General features: G+C 28.0%; 3 protein-coding genes across 3 annotated transcripts; 2 read left to right on the top strand and 1 right to left on the bottom strand.

Annotated features, from left to right (window-relative positions):
- The first annotated feature begins 3,310 nt into the window (after positions 1-3,310).
- Positions 3,311-11,707, top strand: LOC113363695 (suppressor APC domain-containing protein 2-like). Its single transcript, XM_026606176.1, has 7 exons — positions 3,311-3,413; positions 7,073-7,351; positions 9,366-9,589; positions 10,152-10,300; positions 10,820-11,071; positions 11,149-11,304; positions 11,369-11,707. The coding sequence occupies exons 1-7, from the start codon at positions 3,373-3,375 to the stop codon at positions 11,597-11,599; spliced, it is 1,332 nt and encodes a 443-aa protein (XP_026461961.1). The 5' UTR covers positions 3,311-3,372; the 3' UTR covers positions 11,600-11,707.
- Positions 11,708-12,338: 631 nt separating this feature from the next.
- On the bottom strand, positions 12,339-13,485 carry LOC113363591 (probable palmitoyltransferase ZDHHC24). The gene has a single exon (XM_026606082.1). It carries the CDS (start codon positions 13,273-13,275, stop codon positions 12,442-12,444), a length of 834 nt encoding a protein of 277 aa, XP_026461867.1. The 5' UTR covers positions 13,276-13,485; the 3' UTR covers positions 12,339-12,441.
- Positions 13,486-13,947: 462 nt separating this feature from the next.
- Positions 13,948-21,405, top strand: LOC113375819 (zinc finger and BTB domain-containing protein 14-like). Its single transcript, XM_026615771.1, has 6 exons — positions 13,948-14,121; positions 14,235-14,431; positions 14,508-14,684; positions 14,768-15,039; positions 15,124-15,263; positions 20,830-21,405. The coding sequence occupies exons 2-6, from the start codon at positions 14,249-14,251 to the stop codon at positions 21,183-21,185; spliced, it is 1,128 nt and encodes a 375-aa protein (XP_026471556.1). The 5' UTR covers positions 13,948-14,121; positions 14,235-14,248; the 3' UTR covers positions 21,186-21,405.
- The last annotated feature ends 1,883 nt before the right edge of the window (positions 21,406-23,288 follow it).

Raw genomic sequence — 23,288 nt, 5'->3', positions numbered from 1 at the left:
AAAGTAAAGACATTAATCCAAGTTAGGATTCATTATTAAATGACTTCATAATAATAATAAAATAGATATTAACCAGGTCCTTATTGTATCAACTCTATATCCACAATCGTGGATCTCTATAATTTCTTTTCGTTGGTGTGGACTCCTTGAGAGTTGTCATGAACTCTGAGGGTTCCATATGGACCCCTTTGGGAATCACTGCTCTAAATAAAAAGTTGTATTTGAAATATTTCTTATGTACATATTTGAAGTTTGAAATTTAGCGTGACGCAAAATTTAAAGTGATTACAAAGTGTAGTAAATATTGGATTCTAGTGGATTAAATAAATTTTTCGGTGATCGGAATTAATCTTCATCAAGCTGTATCAATATTTGTTTAATATTTCATTTTTGACTTTTTTCGTACAGGTTTTATCGCCTTTTACATAGGCACGTATCACAACCGGCAGGCAGATATGACTGCAACCTGAAACGACGCTTAGATTGAGGTTTGTGTTTGATAGCAAGAATACCGGTTTTAGCCTGCTTAAATATGAACAATACTGACTCTAGAGTCAATGAATTATTTTTGATTTTTTATAAATTCAGGTCGATTTTATTATACAGATTAAAAAATTATAAAAATTCAAATATTCTTAGTAACATATTTTTATTTTGATTTCAAATATTCGGCTTGCTCATAGGTAAACGTTGGGATTTGAATCAGGAGTCTCATGGCATTTTTGGATAAACGATAACTTTGAAAAGCTTTTCCAATTTTTAATCATCAAAATATTATACGAATATATATATATATATATATATATATATATATATATATATACCATGCCCAAAATATGATTTTCACTAGTTTCTACCGAAATTTATAATACATTTTTTGAAAGATATTCTAAGACAATTATGTTTAATTGATACATGGACCTACGATTAGATAAAATGATTGCAGGCTGTTTACATAAAAAACGACCTAACCAAGGACGTTCTAATTCACAGCTCTTTTACATTCAAATGCATATGCATGTAAATAAAATATCGTGAACGTTTTAGTAACTGTATAACCTGATCGCTTATCAAGCTTCTTTCACACAAACATGAAGAAAAAATATTAAATATAATATTTATAAAAGCCAACATAGATTATTCACAAAGATAGAGGCATGAATACAATTTAAGGAGAAATAGAAGTGGCTATCTTCAAATGCAAAAACAGAATAGACATCCATCCTAACGAATCAAGTAAACTTGGAAAGCCAGCCGACCAGGTTAATACGAAAATTACCTGAAGATCTAATTAAGTATAATTAATTTTATTACTCTCATTTTGCTATATTTTATTTCTTTTTTAATATCCCGTTATAGTGATAAGTCAAAAAGCGAAAATGAAAATTTTTGCATATCTTTACGTTTCAGAGGTTTTTGAACATTTTGGCATACATCAGAAAAAATGGATGTGTGTGAATGTTAGGTGTGTCCGCAATGTTTCGTCCACGTTTTCGGGCGCACGGATCAACCGATTTGAATGATTCAAAAAACATTCGATTCTTGATGAAAATAGAAATCGAGTTTTTGAGAGAACCTAGTATCTGATTTGAATAATCCAAAAAACATTCAATTTGTAATGATTGGGAGAAGTGATGAAAAGTTTTTGGCAAAGCCAGCCAGCCATTTTAAAGATACAGAGCTAAATGCACAAAAAATAGCAGTTTTTGAGAGAACTAAGCATCCGATTTGAATGATTCAAAATCTATCTGCCTGTTAAATTATCTCAACTTTTTTTTGTTTTGCACACAAATTTTTTTTGTACATACATGTTTCCATTCTAATTCTGGCTAAAGTTCTAAAGTTCACTTATATAGTTTAAATTTCCACTTTGTATTTCTGTTTTTATAATTCCTATGAATATTAGACAATGTTACAGTATTTATAATAATCTATTTGAAAACACGCAGTATTTCTCGAACTTTTCGTTACAGTACAGAAAGAGCCAGTAATTTGCTTTAAGGGGTCTTCCTATGTGATGGGTTGAAAAAATCGATTTTTTTTTTCCATAAATTTCTCCCTTAACATGTCTAGAATACCGTAGTAAAGCGATTTTAGAAAATTCCAAGTCGTTTTAAAGATACAGCAGGTAAAAGAAAGACTGTGTTTTTCAAACTTTCCTCCATTGTATCTCAGAAACGGCTGGACCGAATTACTTGAAATTTACAGGGCACACTCAATATATTTAAACGCATGGAATGAACTTCGATTTTTCAAAACTTCGATTTTTTATAGCAAAAAACAAAAAAAAACGCCTAATTTGCAACTTTTATTTCAAATGTCTATCAAAATCCATTTTTTTTTATATTCATTTGATTATAGGTCATTCCATGCTTTTAAGTCTACAAATAAAACGCCATTTATTTTGTGTTTTTTTCAGATAAGCCGATCAGCCGGAATCGTAGAGGAAGTGGGAGCTCTTTCTTTCGAGGCGGGGGTGTTCAGAGCGCTGTAACTCTAGTTTGACTGAATATTTTTAGCTGAAATTTTATATTTATACTGTCCAAATATGTGTTAATAAATGATAAAAAACTTGAAGCTCTAAATATTTACTGGTCGTAGAAAAAAAATCCTAAAATATCCCTAAAAAACAGGCCATCACATAGAAAGACCCCCTTAAGGCACGACGCCATACACCATCTGAGGTAGTTCCAGTAGATACGCCATTGGGTGAATCTATCTAATAAATACTATCTAATTTGTAGTTATCAATATTTTATCTTATATTTGATAGTAATCTATGCTTAATGTTGTAGTATGAACAGATTGCAAAATAAAGTGAATAAAAAAACAGTTCATAACTGGGTAAAGTATAAAAAACACGAAGTTAACAATGAATTTTTATCAGTTAAAAATATTTATTTGATATATAAAAAATTCTGAACTCTGTATCATTAACCCCTGACAAGTGTGAAAGAGGCATTAACCTCGTATACCTGGCCGGCTCACGTTTGCTTGGGTCAGTGCTTGCTGTTTTACCGGCGCGTTCGGTCAGGTAGACGCAACTCTCAACAAATCAAAATAAAAAATAATATAACAAAAGCAATTCAGGACATAAAGTGAACTAAAATCCAAAATCCACGATTTAACACCCCATTGTGTGCAAGTACAAATATTTTAAAGTGCTTCCAAGTGATTTTCCTCAAAGTGAATTCTCTCAATATGTGTGAAAAGGATTCGTGTGTGAAGTTACATTCTGATAGGACATAAAAGTTTTTTTGTATGATGTGTTGTTCGTTATTTTTGAACAAAATGCATTCGACACCCCCGATTTTGAACCAGGGTTGTACTGGGACAACCGTCGACAGTTTGCCGAAACAATTTGTGGCTGCTATGAGGACTTTATTCGATATTATGGACGACCAGAAAACTGGGTAAGGGATAATATAATATAATATATATATATAATATATATATATATACATATATATAAGGATACAGTTTTATGGAGTTTTGGATAAACACTTAGTTTCCAGTAGATCAATACTAAAATCAGTAATAACAAAATTATAACAACTATAATGTTATTTATATTGTGGTTTATTAACTATCCGTAGGAATGAAAATTTTTATATATCTTTAGGTTTCAGAGGTTTCTGAACATTTTGGCAAACCTTAAAAAAAGGATAGGATGTATGTGTGTGTGTGTGCGCGGATACAAAATTTTCGTCGACGATTTCGGGAACACAGATTAACCGATTTGAATAATTCAAAAAACATTCGATTTGTATTGATAAGGAAACGTGCTGTTAGGTTTTGGCGAAGACAGGTCTAGCCCTTCCGAAGATACGGGACAAAAAGTGCCAAAAACGGTAACCCAGTTTTTAAGAGAACGGAGCGCCCGATTTTAATAATTCAAAAAACATTTTACTTGTATTGGCAAGATGAAGAATTGATTAAAATTTTGGGGAGGCAGGTCCAGCGGCTGTGGACGCTCAATGAAAATAAGTTAAAAAAATGTCATTTGGCAGTCAAAGATGTTTATTGGACATATGTGCATCAAATTATCAGATATTTTATAGAGATTTTAATAATGTGGACACATTTTGTGTAAATTTTTTTGGGTTCCGTACCAAGATTTTTAATTACGGTACGGAAAGTTCCAGCAATTTGCCTTAAGACACGATGCCATGCATCCCACTAGTTTTGATCTCAATTATATATTTATTTATACATACATTTGAAAAATGAATCCTGGATTTTTTAATGAATTATTATTGTTTTCCATTCCAATCTAATCTAATTCCATTACAATCCAATAATGTTAATTGTTCATATATCCCCAAAATTACTGAATGTCTTTTTTTATATAAGACTGATAGTAATTAATAAAAGAAATCCAATAATAACCCAATTTTATTACAACCATTTACCAAGTAAGGTCAAATATTTCAAATTTTCTTCATTAATTCTTTTTAAAAGTTCTTGATGAGAGATATGGATTTACTCGTATAAATGAATATTGCAAATAAATAATTCTCAATTTTTAATATTTTCTAAAAATTACCGCGAAAAATTAGCAATATAAACCATGGATATATCTTTGAAAATTTGAAAAAATCTAAAACCGCGAAAAATTTGCAAAATAATCCATGGATAAATCTTTGAAAATGTTGAGAGATATGGATTCATAGATCAATATTGCAAATAAATAATTTTTGATTCTAAATTTCTAATATTTTTTTTTCTTTTTTAAAAAGAGGTACATAGTTCATTCCTTCAATAGTTATTTAATAATCTGTAAACATTATCATTAATATTATTTTTTCCAAAAAAAAAAACATGGTTTTTGATAGAGAAACCAGATGATGAAATGCTACAAAAAAAATCATTGGATTAATTGTTATATATATATATATATATATATATATATATACTCGTATACATACAAATATATAATTTTCATAGTCAAAATACTTTGAAATTTACATCATTGCATCATTAGTCACTCACACAACTCATTATGTTATTAAATATTTGTGATTTTTTTCATTATGTTTATATGAAGTATCATATTAAAAATTAGTTTTACAATCAAACTGTAAGTGCAATTCATTATTATTTTACTTATTTTACGTAAACGTTTATTTATTTAATTTATATCTATTTTGGTAATTTTTGAATAATAATCATTATAGCCCTTTGATAATTAGAAATAATTTATGTAATGAAATCGTTTTAATATTCAAACTTTATAGTTAAGCATTAAAAAAATGATGTTCACAATTCAGCAAAACCATTAAAACTTTAGCAATTAGTCTATGAAGTTATATAAAATTTATTACCCATAGCATCTACAAAGATACTGTTATAATTTAATAATTAATTGACTCATTTTATTTAATTAATGTGAGTCCATCTATATAAGATTTATTTATTTTGCTGTTTGGTTTTATTGTTATCTAAACCGTACTAATAGAAACTAGGTAATTTTTTTATTAGAATTTTTTGTGTTGTGTGAGGTCATTGATATATCATTTCAATAAAAAAAATATTCGCTATTTATAATCATGAGTCACAAAAGCCGTTAAAATTAATGATTGTACGCATCGGTGTTCTCTTATTAAATTTTTTTTGTTCCGATTCGATTCACTTAAAAGTCTAGTGATGAACTCACTACTTTTTATTAAGATCTTTATTGAAAATGAGCTTTTTAAGTCTAATAATAAGACAATTTTTTTAGATAAGTAATTAGTGTCTAATAATTAACTTATCTAACTAATTTGTTCTATAATTTTATCCTTCGTTGTAATCCACATTAGCCCGAATTTGAAAGAAAAGTTTTTAAGCATCTTCATTATTATTACTTTTTATTAATATTTATAACTCAATATATTATAACATAGTACATCATATTATTAATATTTAAAAGTAATTTTTATATAGCACACAGTACATTTTATTATTAATTATTTTTTCCACGACCCAATATTTCTTTACGTATACTTTATAAGTTTTTTTATATTTTATCCTTAATTTTGACTGATTTTGAAAAGTTATTTAATTTCAAACTTTTCAAAAGTTGTTCTCGCAAATTTGTATTTTATGTCGTAATATGTATTACAAGGAAAAATAAAATGAAATAACTTATTGCAGTTAGAGTAAAAGTTTATGACTTACACGTCTATCTCGATTTAATTTAATATTTCTAGTTATGTAAAATATGAATATTTATATATATATATATATATATATATATATATATTATATATATACGTATGTATATATATATACCTTCAAGAATGTCTTGTTTATTAGTACAGAACACCAAATTAGGTTAAAACCAGATAAAATTAAAATTAGATACTGCGCATAAAAAGAGAAATAAAATAAGATACAGTCAAAGTTTTTGCTTGGAATTGAATTTTATAATAAGTCTTGAAAATTTTAAATTTTTGGTTAACTTGAAATTTAGACTTTTAAAGCCTCCACCTTGGTATTACTTGGTGATATTTAAAAATACCCCTCCTAAGCTCGTCTACCCAACATTACATTTATTTTCAGTACCTAAAAAATCGTAAAATTTTTGAATTAAAATGTTTTTTTAAGTTCAGGTAAAAAATAAATATACGTGATATTTTACTAGATTATCCCTCTCCCTTTGTAATATTTCGTTATTTTTTGTCAAACCCTTCTTTTCCTCATGAGCCTATTTTTTTTTTGCTAAAAATAATAAATGCTAAATATTTGACTTGTTTTAAAAGTAATTTCAATTTTCATGTGCATCTTCTTATATATATCGAAATTTGAGTATGCAATGTTATTTAAATTTAGATCTAATAAATTATCTAAATAAGTAATATCTTTTTCATTTTGTAGTAGCATTTATATTTTTTATTGTTTACTTCATTTATTTATTATTTTCCTTTAGTTTCTTTTGTTACTTATTACATATCTTGTATACTTTATATGATTTTTTTCTTACCTATGTTAACAGTTTTGTAGTATACAAAAAAATAAATATAGATTAAATATAGATTATGTAGCCAAAAAATATTAGACAAAACTATTTTTTTCTACTTCTTTATTCTAGTTACGTCCATTTAGCAGACATAGAACGACGTTGGCGGGATGACGAAGCTGCCGTCAGCCAAGGTTTACCTCGAGGAGTAATCGAAAGTCTCCGAAAAGTGACTCCACCAAGTGGCAAATTGTCCTTTGAAAGATTTTGTGGAGGCCTAAAAATCTGCTTGATACGGAACCAAGCCTTGCAGCAACAGCAAAAAGTTGGAGACCATACTAATAGAAATCAGGAGCACCCTAAACAAAGATCACCTTCTGCTCCTTTGCTGGACATGAATGATCCAATAAGGTAATTAGATCAGGAATTAGTAGAAATGATTTTTTTAATTATAAGGGAGAAATCTGGAGATTGATGGTTTATAGATTAACCACTTATAAATTAATTAAATCTGCTTTAAAGCAAAACCATCCTGGTTTAAATTAACTCACATCAATAGTACTATCTGCATGAACAACCTTAAATTATGATGGTTTTCTTGAACTGTGTCAAATAAAAATTGACAAGAATATAGCTAGGATTGGCAGTAACAAATTAGAAATTAGATGAATTATAATAAATAATAATAAATACAAATCAGATAAAAAATGGTTGATGAATAAAACTACAGTAGCTGAATGTTATAGAGATTTCTCTAACCATATCCTTTTGCTCAAAAACTTCTTTGTTGATTACTATTAATTAATTAAAAAGCTACAATCAAAACAAATTATTTTGGAACTAAAATATTGCAAAACCCAATTGATATTGAAATGACCGATTGGTTAATTTTAATAACCGAGGTTGTGCATTGGCATTTCGATATTTTTAATAAATATAGTACTGGTTATTTCATCATGCAACTGAACATGTAGAACGTAAGAAATTTTCTTATTATGTAAGACTGTATGTAAAACGTAACTTTCTTATTCGAAACAATATTTAACTAGTGGGGTACATGGCATCGTGCCTTAAAGCAAATCTTGGTACGGAACCCAAAAAAAATACACAAAATGTGTACACATTATTAAAATCTCTATAAAATATCGGATATCTTGATGTGCATATGTCCAATAAACATTTTTGACAGCCAAACGACATTTTTTTAACTTATTTTTATTGAGAGTCCATAACCGCTAGACCTGCCTTCCCAAAAATATATTATTTTTTCATCTTGTTAATACAAGTGAAATGTTTTTTGAATTATTAAAACCGGACGCTCCGTTCTCTTAAAAACTGAGTTACAATTTTGAGCATTTTTTTGCCCCGTATCTTCGGAACTGCTAGACCTGCCTTCGCCAAAAGCTAATCAGCGCGTCTCCTTATCAATACGAATCGAATGTTTTTATTATTCAAATCGGTTGATCCGTGTTCCCGAAATCGTCGACGAAAATTTGTATCCGCCCACACACACATACATCCACTTTTTCTAAGATATGCCAAAATGTTCAGAAACCTTCAAAACGTGAAAAAATGTAAAAATTTTCAATTTTGATTTTTTGACGATTACAATAACTAACCCTACGGGAGGTTAATAAACCTAAAGAATTATTTGTAAAAATTAATTAAATCGATATATAAATTCATAATAAAGTTTTTTATATATAAATCAGAAATACCGAGCAATGCTCCAATGAATAACTCATTCACAATTTTATAGCTTTTGTGATAATGAAAAACTTCTTTTTGTGAAGTATTTGAGTGTATAACACTTTTTAAAATAATTACCAATATAATTATTAAAAAGAGAAAAAACGTAAGTTTTGGATCATCTTCTACACATAAAGACAATCAATTTAGTAAAAAACTGACAAACCATCAACAATGATGCAATTTTAATTATTTAGGGCTAGTTATTGTTCGGTGTAAATTTTTATATGAATTCTTTAGCTTTTATATACTTCTTATTGCAAAAATTCTTACACTTTTATAGAGCAAAATCGTAATAACAAAATTTGTGATATCATAAAAATTAACATTTAAAGAGATTTATCATACATCTTATTTTAATAGGAAAACTTTGAGAAAAAAAAACACGTAATAAAATTTTATTAAAATAGATGAAGTTTTAGGGTATCTTAGATTTATGATACTTTGGACTCTTTAGACAAACTTCCCTGATTCTAAAAATCTTCTTAAGTTAATCGCTCTTCATATTTTTCTGTACTATTTATCTCCTTAGTTAATCCGCTGATTTTATGCATCACCATTTGCATCTTCAACCGGTGGTCTTAACTTTTATTTAACTATAACATGCTTTAAGTTGTTTAAGTATTTCTGGTTTCTACCTAGTTCATTATCATTCGAAAATAAACAAATCCAACAGCAAATCTCAATGGCGCGGTATGCAGTCTCACCACTCCGCATCCGCTTTGAAAAACCCGACTACTTCCGTCATGGTTCGACCTTTGGAAACACCAAACACCATTGCCCAGCACAGGGCACTGAGTTTACCTCAATTGCAAATCCATAACAGACCTGGTGCAGTTGTCCAGACGAAAGTGCAACCTATCAGGCCGGAGAAGGATTCGCAGAAACTGGATAAAGCAGGTAGAGGGGATAGTATATTGTTCGGACGTCTTTTCGTTTTATTAGATTGGCCATGAAGGTGACAAACTTCAGGGCATTAAGCTTTACACGGAATGGTTGCTACCCCTGGTAGAAGGGGTAGCAGAGTGTTTTAATTAAACTAGTTGTTCACTTCAAAAAGTAAAGTCCGCGAAACAACATGTAAATAACCAATAAAAATAAATATATCTTCTTTAATTATAACTTAGTAACAAATCATTGATTGTAATTAGAACTGAAACAAATACATTCAGTGTTTAATACAGTCCACAGCTACAAGGGTTAAATTATAACCCAACAACCTGAATTATCGAAGGAGAGTTTTAATAAATTATAATAAAGTAACAAAAGTACAATATTGTTATTTTAATAGGTTGGACGTCAAGTATATCTTTTTGGTAGTGAAGTAGATCTCTCTTACTGTTAGGAAAAATTTGACGTGGAAATATTTGTATATACAAAAGCTAAATTTATTTACTGTAGGCGAGTTGCATTTATTTGTCCATAATTGGCTAAAATTTTATATTTTTATTTATTTTTCTAGGTATACGCAACGCTTTACACAATTGGCATAAAGGTTTATTAGTAACTGCAAACAACCAAAATAATTTTGGTTTTGCCAGTGATGATATAATAGCTAGTAAAGATCCATTGAGAAATAGAGGTCTTGGTGATGGACAAACAGATCAACAGGTTAGTTCTTACTTATTCAATTTTGGTAAATAATTTTATATATAGAAAAGACAAATTAAGCCATTTATCTCTCACCATATCAAACCTACAAGAAAACGTTGACCTAAAACCTGGAACCGTTCGTCTCTTGATGTCATAATAAATGCAACAAGGTCATTTTGTATCCGGTTCTTAAATTTACATATCTACAGATGTCTGAGACGCCAGTAAATTGTTTTTTCTTATTTTAGGATTGTTATTAATGTTTTGTTGTCGCGACCATATGTATTTGTTGACTCGAAAAAGTAAGGTAAACATGTTTGTGGAATCAAAATTTTTAAGTTGCAATATTGTATAAATGAGAATAATCACCAGAGATAATATACGATGATTAATAGCAAAACAGTCTGAAAGGGATTTAAAACAAAGACTTTCATGGTTATCCTTTAACCACCATCATTATCTTCACTCTATTATTTCTAAAGCCCAATCCAATGTGGCTAATAATAATAAATTTTTTATCAAGTTTCTTTTTTGCAGACATCCACCACTGCTGGCTATTTCATAAAAAATACCCAAGAAGGTGGTAGGAAACGAAGAGAACCACGTCGTCACACTTTGCAGAGCGGAATCGACCATGCTGCCTTAAGACGCCTTAAGCAATTGGAGCAGGAACGTTCTTTGCTCTTGAGGGGCCTGGAAGCCGTCGATGCAGCCAGAGAATGGTATAGGGAAAGAGTGGCTGCTGTCCAGGATGGAATGCGCTGGTTGGGGAGGGCAGGAGCTAGAGTGGTAATTCAGGAAACTATATCTTGCCGAACTAATTTTAAGGCAAATGTTTAGAAAACCTGATTATTTTATTTTATCAGGAACAATGGAGTGAATCGCATCAGGAACGATTGGAGATGCAGCAGGCTCGTGTGATGGAAGCAAATCGGCATTTAGAAGCTTTAGTTAAAACTTGGGAAAGAGGAGCAGTTCCACTGCACATGGACTTAGAATTGACGAAATCACAGATTGAAATGGTAATTTTTACTATATTATATATTTGCCAATTAGTTTTCTAATATTAAATTATCACAATTGTAGTCACCGCGAGCACAAGAACAACAAAAACTACTTTTGGAAAGGCTGAAACGACAAAATAGGCAACTCACAGAAGAAGTGAGCAGAAAAAGTGCAGCTGTTACAAGTTTGGAACGAGAAAAAGCAATGTTACTCAGAGAACTGATGATTTTGCAACCAAGAAGAAGTTTTCAATCCGGACCAAGAATGATGACAGCACCTCCTTCAAATAGTGAGGAAGAAGCTGTTTTTTAATTCCAGTAGGTGAAGATATAATTGATGAAGTAAAGTAAATTATACAGTTCATCGCGAGTACTTTGCTTAACTTGGTAATTAATCTTAAGCTAATTTAAAAAAATTGATCACTGGAAAAATATATAATTCATACTGCAATTTTATAATTATATATATGCACATTTATTTGAATTTACAAAACCTCAGTAAATACAAAATATATCTTAAAAACTATAAATTCATTTATATAAATGCAAAATCTAATTAAAAACTAATATTGTACATTCATTTGACTAGTCTGCTAAGTTCATTTCCACAAATGCATAAATATTCTTAGCCTTCTTATTTCATTAATTATAAGATAATTCATATGACCATCATTTTAGATGCATTTGTCTCATTATATCGATATATAAGAATAATTTTTACATTTATTAATGTGACATTAGTTACGATTAGGCAATATTTCATAAAACATTTGCAATATAAAATATAAACTTTAAGTTTATGTATTATAAAAATACTTTATAATGAAATATTTTGAAGAGAATTTATACATAAATATTAATAGTCCACAATTGTATTAAGTTTGACCTATCACAAATCTTTAATTTAGTTACAATTTCTTTTACCAATATATAAGATGTTACTTTTTGAGCAACATATACTGAAGTGGTTATTCCCTGTCTCTAAGTTTCAATAAAAATTTGTAAATAAATATAAAAATATAATTTTAATAATAATTTGATATATAGTCTTAATATGTAAGAAAAATGTATATTTTAACAAAGTTTCCCTGATACTCAATTGTATGTAATACCCTGCATGCATAAGTTTAATTAAATATATTTTCAAAATTTGTCTTATTTTCCTTTATTAGTACTTTTTACATCCCAATGAATACCGTCATGAGGTAAATAACTTTCAATAGTTGGAGAGATCCATGTCAAATACCACCGTTCACCAAAAACGGTGTGCAAATTCTGTTTAAATCCAAAGTCATACAGTCTGCTTTTTCTTTCATACACGACTGTTCCATTCTTCAGAAGATTGAAATGGTATGCAAATAAGATTGCAGTCAAGGCCAGCCCAATTATTGTTAATTGAAATAATGCTAAATATATTTGCTCTGCAGAAGGATATACTGCGAGCATTGCAAATGGAAATATAATTTTTGAGATATCCCACCAGCTTCTAAAGCTTACTCGTTCTAATACAAAAAAGGTGTTGTAATATGTCGCATAAGATGTTGCAATGAACATGTACAATACCAAATAAAAAAAGAATCTGTGATTCCTATGTCCTATACAGCAGCCTGTGAATACGCAGTGATGGTCCCTTTTAAGAATACAAGTTTTACAAATGTTACAGTGCCAAGATCTGGGTGGTGCAAAGCACTCACAAGATGCACAAAATCTTCGAGATTTGCTATCATCAGGAGATAGAATTACTCCTTTGAGACTAGTATCGCATAGAATTACTGCCAAAAAATTGCTTGTTACATTGTACAATAAAAATGATCCAAGAGCAAAATGTATACCATGCATAAGTGTTCCAGGATTATGCACTGATGGTAAAACTACCCACAATTCAAAATAATATATAATGGGTATCATAATTGCTAGGAATGATGTAGCTACTAAATCACTTGTAGTACGAGGAATGATGTTGCTTCTTCGTCTCATTTTCATGAACATTATTGAAATAGTAAGTCAATATTGGTATAAAACAATGAGATATGTCTAATTCTTCATTATATGTGAGTATAAATAATTTTGACTGTTCTTACGATTTGACATGTAGGTGTTTTCCAATTAATTAAATATTTAAAGCAAGTCCTATTGTTTTCAGGCACAGCCACTAACTGAATGATCAATTTCGTAAATTAGTTACTTATTGTTCTTGTTTTATTTATAACTTAATCACATTAAATAAAATGTAAATTCAAATTCTGAATTTAAATAAAAACATTAATCAGTCTCCTGCATTATTATACTGCATTATTATATTGTCTAGGGTCTCCTGTATACTATTGGCACCCTTTGTCATGTGAGGGGCGACATTTTGAGACATGAAGTTGTTTGCAAACTTAATAACATTTCGATTTTTAGATTAATCTAGAAGTAATTAAATTTTCAGTAACTAAATATGACATAAATGTAATTACTATGATTTAAATAAAAGTCTTTACTTTAAATAATCTAAAAAATATAAAATTAGCTCTTTTGGTCATTCGGTCTTTTTGTCTGTTGGAACAAGTTCATAATTTTGTTAGTACTGCAAGGTTGGTATTTACTATCACAAAAACGTAATGTGTTTTTAGCATCATGGTAGAAAATTAGTTTTATTTATAAATAGACAATCATTATTTCAAAATTATTGTGATTTGTGATGATTTAATACAGAATACAGTTTAACATGCGAGATAAGTGCTTTTCGTATTAGTGTTTTAACTAAAATAAGAAGTGTATACGTTTATTTTGTAATTGAGTATTACAAAACGCTACGTCAGTGCATTAATTTTATTTGTAACTCAGATATAGGTATATACTTTTTTATATCGTATAAAATTTATTAATAACAATAGGAATTTCACATAACACATATTATTCAATTACAAAAATATTCATTTTGTATTTAATTTTTTCCTCTGAAGGTTTGTGAATAAAAATGGACGCCGAACAATTCTCATTAAAATGGAATAATTTTCACTCTAACCTGACTAGTGGATTTCATGCCCTTTTACGTGGAGAAGATTTAGTTGATGTAACATTTGCTGTGGAAGGAAAATTTCTACAAGCACATAAATTAGTTTTGTCAGTATGCAGTCCTTATTTCAAACAAATGTTCAAGGTTTGCTTTATACTTACACAAAATTCTATTTTTAAAATTTCATGGTGCTTATTACTTTATATATTACTTTTTGTAGATTCATCCTGATAAGCATCCTATAATAATACTAAAAGGGGTAGCTTATAGTGATATGTCCGATATTTTATTGTTCATGTACCAAGGGGAAGTTAACGTACGACAAGAAAATTTAGCAAATTTTCTAAAAACTGCAGAGTTATTGCAAATTAAGGGTCTCACAGAAGATGAATCGTCGGTGAGTTTATACTTTTTGCACTGAGATAAAATATCATCAATTATACCTCAATTTCATTTTCATTTACCTTTTGGCTTTTCTAGAATGATAATCCAAAACCAGATGCAACAAATGAAAAAGACAATACATCAGAATCATTAACACAATACATGTATCAAGATAAACAAAAAAATGACACTTCAACTATAAATAGTTCATCAAATTTACAAAATGATGCACCAAAGAGACCGGTGGTTTCTCCACCAGCTAATTCTGAAACGAAAAGACTTAAAGTAGCAAACAAACCTGAAGAAAATGCACTTGTTGAACCTACTGATATGACCTTCATACCAAAGACTGAACCTAATTTTATGGAGTAAGTAATTGTTAAATACAAATAATAATATTTCAATTAATTATATTTTTTGGCATTGTTTTTATTTAATTTATTATTTTTCAGTGAGGATTATGAGTCATCTAGCATGGGAGATTTTACACAAATTATGGAAAGTGCGCAGAAAGATATGAATATGAGTTCATCGGGTATGTCACCTTTGGCATCATCTGTTCTTCAAGATTCCAGTCAACTACTAGATCACGGTAAATATTTTTAGCCTTTCTATTTATTTAATATTGTTTTGCTACTATGTTATGCATACACTTGTGTTTAGAATATTGAAAGCTTAGGGACAAATTATCTTTTTTGTAAAGATAGGGCTGCAAAGAGGTCTTTACGTATTTATTAACTTTTAAAACAAGCAAGTTAGATCAAATATGCAATTTTCTCTATCCATGTGGCACTTTTCAATTATATGGTAAATGTTTAAATTTTCGATGATTGGAGTTGTGTTGGTTTGCCATATCACTAAATGAGGATTAATATGATAGGTCTATTACAATTATTAATGTTTACATTTTAAATTCATAATTATTTTCTCAGAATCGTTTTCTCACTATTTACAAAATATTCAAGATTTGTAGCATTTAATTGGTTAGTTAAATAGACGTTTGCTGAATTGCTTTTTATCTATTATTTGTTGTAGTTGAAATTTTATTCTAAAATTATCATTGTTAAATGTTTACAACAAGAGATTTTCTTGATCCTCATTCTTGTTAAAAATACATTGGCAGGGCTAACACATTTTGCAAGAAATAATGTAATCGGACACAAATTTATCAAACCTGAGGGCAGAGGTAGAAAGAAAATTCGAATGTGTTTGGGTTGTTATACTGATCTACGAAAGACACTAACGTACAAAGATGCACATCACAATTCCAGACGTGTCACAAGTTACTGTTTTGATTGTGAACATCAACCTGGATTCTGCTCACCATGTTTTCAAAAATTCCATATTTTATGAAATTTTTAATTTAGTTCATAATAAACCATCATAACATCATTTAAAAAAAAAAATCATGACTGCAATTGTGGATTTATAAAGGTGTGAACTCTTAACATATTAAATGTCCGATATTAAATCTAATTGAAATTGTTTATTTTGCTAACAGAGTTGAATATATAGATTTACTCTTATTCAAAAATCTTACTCTTTAGTTTGGTGAAATTCTTGCAGCATATAAATATATTTGTGTCGATGGTAATGAAAAATGTGTATGCATAACATGTAGAATAATTTTATTTCATGATGTGTATGTAAATATTTATATTATATATATAATAGCAATATATCTTTAAGAAGTGTATTTTTAACATACATAAATGATTGATTTGAATTATTCATTAATGAAAATTCATAAAATTATTTACATTTCTCATACGACTCAGTATATACAATTTTTGTGTTTTTTCAATAAGTTTTGCATAGGATGAATAAATATTTCAAAGTGCGCGGATTTTTATCAATAAAATGTTGATTAATCAGTGAGTTTATAATAGTGGTTAGTGTCAAACGTGATTATCCCGAATAATTTAATATATAATAGGTAAGTACAGTCATAATTTTATTTTATAATTTATTGGCTAGTCTTGTTTGTGAATATGCTTTGTAAGTTTTAATTATATAAGTTATAATTTGCTTTTGTGTATGTGCAATTACTTGCATTTTTGTGTTGCATTTATAATTTTCATATCAGTGTACATTTTGTGATTGTTCTTGGAAATCATTTGGTAAGTATAATTTGATGTTTTTAATAATATATATTATATTACGTTTGCACTAACCATTATTTAGTTCTATGTTATCATATTTATTGTAAGCTTTTTTATTTGTTTTCTAATTTGAAAATCTCAAGCACGCTTTGAAAATATTTATTTGTTAATCATTTAATTATTCAGAGCTGATTTCTGAGTGAATTATTAGTAAACAATTGCTGAATTATGAATGTTTTATTATTTTATTTATGCTATATAGTTTATATTTATTTAATGCATGCAGCATTTCTGCAATTATTTTTTATCAAATTGTTTTTTCAGTTACTTGTTTACTCTGTGGTCGTTCCATGCGCAAGACAAGCTACAGAAGACACATGATTGATAGACATATGCCTGCAAAAAATGTTACTTGCAAATATTGTGATAAAGTTTTCAAAGGAAAAAATAGTTTAAGAACCCATATCGCAGGGAAACATAGGGAACTTGAAGCTCGGGAAAGGAAAAGTAGAGCTCAAGATATGGTAGCAAATTTAAAAGTGCCAGATTTATTGGAATGACTGTAGATTCTATTACCTGTTATAGGGATTTATTATAGAATTATTTTTACTTTTTGCCTTGAAAATGCCTTGACACTAATATGTGCAAACGATTGTGATTTTATTGCATTCCTTAAAATAACATTTTAAGAATAGTTTTAAGATTGTTTCTAAAACTAGTGATCATGTTGCTATTACATTTTCATAAAAAATTTACAATAAACTTAAATTTATGATATAAAAATGAACATAACAATTAATTAGTTAATCATTATGCTTCCAAAATGAATTTCTTTTATAAAATGGTAGTAATGGCTATTTTTATTTACTATAGTATATTTAATACCAAATGATATATCCAAACTTATTTTCCCAAATATTAATGCATTATTAAGAATATAGTCATTTGTTTAACTGTAAACTTTTAAGTCACTAGATTAAAATTAATATACGTAAAGTATAAATATTAGTTATATGCCACAATACTGTGACAAAACAATGTGTAATAAAGTATATCTTATTTTTATATATGTTTACATAAATTTATAGAATATATTTTAGAAGTATAATAAACAGTTTTATTAATTAGTTGCACTTATTAAAGCAATAGCAACTAGCTTTGTAAATTGCACTTCAAGTTTCTTTTTCTTCTTTTGTAAATTGTATTTGAGTACCACCTATATATAATTTTGAAATTGATGACGTTGAAAACAGGCAAATTATTTGAAAGGCCTTTTTTGTTTTGTCGTTAGGTAAAAAAAAGTCTTATATTTAATGCAATTTTTTATTTTTATTTTTATTGGTTTCTACATCAATGAAAAAGTATTTTTTTATATTTTTACACTTTTTTAATTTAAAATTAAATCATTTATGATTTAATGTGTCCATTGAGTTAATATTTTAATCGTTTTTTTTTTTTTAATCAAAAAAGTAGTCTTGTTGTCTCTATCGTTTCTAGACTATATTTGCTTTCATTGTGGTTTTATTCTACTATTTGAATATAATCTTTTCTCTTCTGTGATTTTTAATCGTTTACAATCAAAAATGAGCGATTGTTATAATTTTAAAGATATCTATTAGCAATCACATCCATTTGTGTAAACATTTTAATGAAACAGTATAATTTGTTGGAATACTATTATCTGCAGATTATATAACAAAAAAACGACTCTAATTTGCACCAAAAAATATTTCTTGTCTAACACATATCATCTGAATTTTTGAATATTTGAATAGTTTACACATTATATAATTTTAATATCTTAACTGTGAATGCTGAGCTCAGTTCATAGAAAATCTATAAATAAATAACCCGATACCTAAATATCAATCATCATCATACTTGTTAAATCGCATACACCAATCTTCAAAACCAAAAAAATGACATTTATATTATTGCCCTGGCAGGATGTCTGGACGTGTTCTCGACCGCCTACAACAAAGTGGGAAAAACTGGAGGAAAAACTTCTATTCCGTCCCCATATCGTTTCGAATGCAACAAATGCTTTAAGCAGTTTACAAGACGTGATCATCTTAGGACGCATGAGGCAAATATCCATGGAGAAAATAAACCTTTGGTTTGTGTAACATGCAAGAAATTTTATAAGAACAATGAAAGCATGAGGAAACACATGGCCAAATATCATGGGCCTGCTTCGAGACAAGTTAAAAACGAATTGGTGGCTGATATTTCATTGATGGACATAAATTTGCCTCCAATTTGCGTTGTTGATGATCTTAGTTCTTGATTGGAACGACTACTGGCTGGCCGGTTGAAAAGGATTTTAGAATGATTGAACTGTGATCTGACAGTAATATGGGAAATATTAAGATTGATGAAACTGTCTGGACAAAAAGTTGGATTATGATAATAACCAAAGACGTCAGTTTAAACTCAATTGAATTCAAGTATTCTGATAGTTACAGTATTTTCCTGATGTGCCTTAAAATTTTAAATGCGTGGTCTCAAACTTCTGTCGCTTGATTAAGATTGTATCAATTTGGGGTTTTTGACTTTAATGATCATATTTGACCGTATTTCCAAAGTAATGCTTGTCGCAGAATATGTATAAGAAGTTTTTGTGGTGATAATTTTAAATAGAATGATTTTCTTGCACTACATCATTTTAGTTAAATATAAGGAGTGATTTTTTTTCTTTATATTTTTTATTTCTTATTATTCACTTTAACTTATGACGATCAATTGCATTGATTTATTTTATTTACTTCGCACTAAATATTTTTTACTTCATATTTTAGGGAATTTATATTTGTTACTATTTTAGGGAACCTAAAATTATTTTATTAAATAGAATTAACACGTTAGAAGTTTGATTTTGAATGTATAACCTTTCATAAAGTATTATTTTTTTTATTATTTATATTACAATTTTTTCATGAAAATTAAAACAAATATTTTATTGAAAATCTAGTACCAAATTGGTTTGTCATTTTTTGTAGAATAAGTTTCTTTAAGTATAGAATGTATCTATATTTATTCGTTTGTTATAAATATTAGTTAATAAAATTAATCGAAACGCGTCAAAAGGCAGAATTTTATCACGTTAGTTAAAAATATAATGTTTTAATTATTGTCTTGCGTTTGTTTAATTAATTTTTGTCCTAAAAAGGCATTTTGAATTTTACAAATTTAGAATCATAGCAAATAAGATTAAGTATAAGTGCTTTTACTATTTATTCTATTAATTTCTAGATTAATATCTATACCAAATATTTGTTAGATAATTAAATGGTCTCTTATTTTACACCAAAAATACACGCCTAATTATATTAAAGACTAAAAATATTTTGTATAACCAGTATTGAATATTTTTGTAAAACATACCAAATTGTTTAAACCAAAGAATAATGGTCTTTGATAAATGTAAGTCGATATTTTTGTATCGCGGTGCCAAATGTTGAATTATAAATAACGTATATTTTTGAATAAACTTGGAAAATGAACAAATTCTTTTATTCAATATTTAAATAATACTTTTAGTTGACATCATATTGTAAATGCAGTGAGTTACAATACTATTTTAGCTTTGCGATACTTTGAAAAACTTTTAAAAAAAACTCTGAAAAAAGTGTAAGTGGCGTTTAGTCTTGGCAAATTCATCTCGATATGTATAAATAGTATTAGAAATATTTCATTAATATTATATCATGTTATAAACTATTGCAGATTATTCAATTTAGAACAATTTTTTCGAACACGTTAGTTATATTCGATAAATATAACTTCAGTGTTATAAATATTTCGGGAATACTTCGTAATGTCTGTTATTCCAAACTTTAATAAGTTTTTATATTTAGGCCACTTTTTATAGACTGCATACTAGACATAGCGATATTATGCAGAATATTATTTAAATTGTCAAAAGAATGCAGTATACAGTTGAACAAATGTGTATAGATGAGAATGTGTAAATTAAATATCTTTCCTTTTCCAATTGATACAATAAAATCAAACAAAAAGATCTTGACAAAACTTTATCTTTTTATGTATGTCAAGTTGGCACAAGACCGAATGACCAGCAAGGTCTGGACCTGAAGCTCGCGGAGCATCTCAAACAAGCCATCAAGAATTGTTTGGATGACACATATTCGAAAGAATTCTATTGTCCGATTTGTCCCAAGACCTACATCATGAAAGGAAGGTTGGTCTCTCATCTCTACATGGAGCACGATCTTAATGTTCATCGATACAATAATGTGGAACCTAAAAGATGCGATATTTGCGGAAATGTTTATAAAAATAGTAATACGTTAAGGGTGCATATTTATATGGCACATAGGAAAGGAAAGAATGGATCGAATAATACTTCCACCGCTGCCACCAATCCATCTACATCCACATCTGGAATGTAGAGGAACAGGAATTACTGGAAATATTGGTCATTAAAACTTGATGATTGCGAAATTTGAAAGATTGTTTTCACAAATACTTGATTCTTACCGCGGCAGCTCATGAAAATTATCTTGATTTTCATACTGAATTTATTGCTAATCTTATTGGTGAAATAAGTCTATATATTCGATATAAATGATTCAATAAGCTTGAATCATTTTCATATTATATGCAACAGACAGCGCGAGCAATATTGGATATAAATTAAAATTATGAAATTTATTTAAATTAATTTTTACAATTAATAACATTTGTGCTGAAATTTAGTAGCTACCATCAAAACTTTACATGATTTTAAACTTGTTTAGATAACTAAATCGCATCTGCCAATTTCTAGATGCACAATTAAAAAATCTCAATTTTGTTGATATTGGAAGTTTTTACATTTCTATTTAAACAACGAAATATATAGGTATGGGATAAAATATTATATATTATTAATAAATATATTATATATATTTTTATCTTTTGAAAGAAACCAAACTATTTTTGGGCATTATTCAAGGCCTTTGCCAAAGAAAATTATATATAAGACACTTCTTCATTAAATTCACTAATTAGCATAAACCCAAACTAAAAAAAATTTTTATTTTAATTACCATTGGACAGTATATTTTATTATTTAAAAGCCACAATTTTCTGTTATAGATTATAAGTATAAATAAGTATTTTTTTAGTTGATGACTAAATTTGAAAGGATTAAACATAGTATTATTCTAAAATATCATGACAATAAGTTGTAATTAAAGAAGACTAATAGATTATATATTTAATTTTACACGTTTCTTGCTTAGTCATTAGTTTGTATATTTTTGAAAAAAAAAACACGATGGAATCTGGTCTTACGATATTTTTAAAATTATTAGATATTAGCTTTAAGTATTTTGATTTTGAATATGAAATGTTGACTTTAATTTAATTTTTCTCTTAGTATATGTGTTTGCTTAATATTATTGAATTGTATTCTCATGTCATATTGTATTTTTTGATAATAATAGTAGATATATATATATATATATATTTCTATATATATTTATATATATATATATATATATATTTCTATATATATTCATATATATATATATATATATATATATATATATAAAGCTGATTTTTATATCCTAAGATATAAAAAATGTATTTTTCAATTGTTTAAACTTATAGTCTGATAAATAACGCCATATATAATTAAAAATACGCTTAGTGAAAACTGTATCCAAAACATATGTATTTTGTAAAATACAATAAAATATTATTTATATTGATATTTTTATGATTGTTTATTTAAATATCAATGATAAAATTAGCGCATGATTATTAATATATTGTACTATTTTAATTTGAATTCATACTTCGACCGTGAAAAATTAATTAATGCTTTTAAATTTTAAATCGGTAATTGACACGTTTGTACAAATTTAGGCTTTCCAGCATTTTTGTTTACTTCCAAATCATTGTTGATGCAATAATTGATTTGAGAGCAACAGAAGGGCTCCAAACACTAGTTTGGTAGAACTCCCTCTATCAATTAAGGGGGTCTTCCTATGTGATGAGTTGAAAAAATTGAATTTTTTTTTATTTCATATTTCAGTAGATTATACCTTTAAAAATAACATATTAAAATTTCAAATCGATATCTCAAATAGTTTTTGAGTTACAGTCATTTAAAAAGTATACATATAGTATATAGTACAACGATCATTTTATCTTTAAACGCGTTTTTCTCAAAACTGTGTTTTTCAAACTTGTCTCCATTGTATCTCAGAAACGGCTGGACCGAATTACTTGAAATTTACAGGGCACATTCAATATATTTAAACGCATGGAATGACCTATTATCAATCAAAAATTTTAAAACTTCGATTTTTTATAGCAAAAAAACTAAAAAAAAAAACGCCTAATTTGCAACTTTTATTTCAAATGTCTATAAAACATCCAATTTTTTTTGTATTCATTTGATTGTAGATCATTCCGTGCTTTTAAGCCTACAAATTAAAACTACGTTTATTTTTTTTTAGTCAGATAAGCCGATCAGCCGGAATCGTGGAGACAGTGGGAGCTCT

Source organism: Ctenocephalides felis, unplaced genomic scaffold (genome assembly GCF_003426905.1).
Source record: "Ctenocephalides felis isolate EL2017-DRISC unplaced genomic scaffold, ASM342690v1 CF-g0.4_SCAFFOLD_00845, whole genome shotgun sequence".
Lineage (NCBI taxonomy): Eukaryota > Metazoa > Arthropoda > Insecta > Siphonaptera > Pulicidae > Ctenocephalides > Ctenocephalides felis.
The sequence above is the reverse complement of the archived record's forward strand: the minus strand, read 5'-3'. Positions and strand labels throughout refer to the sequence as shown.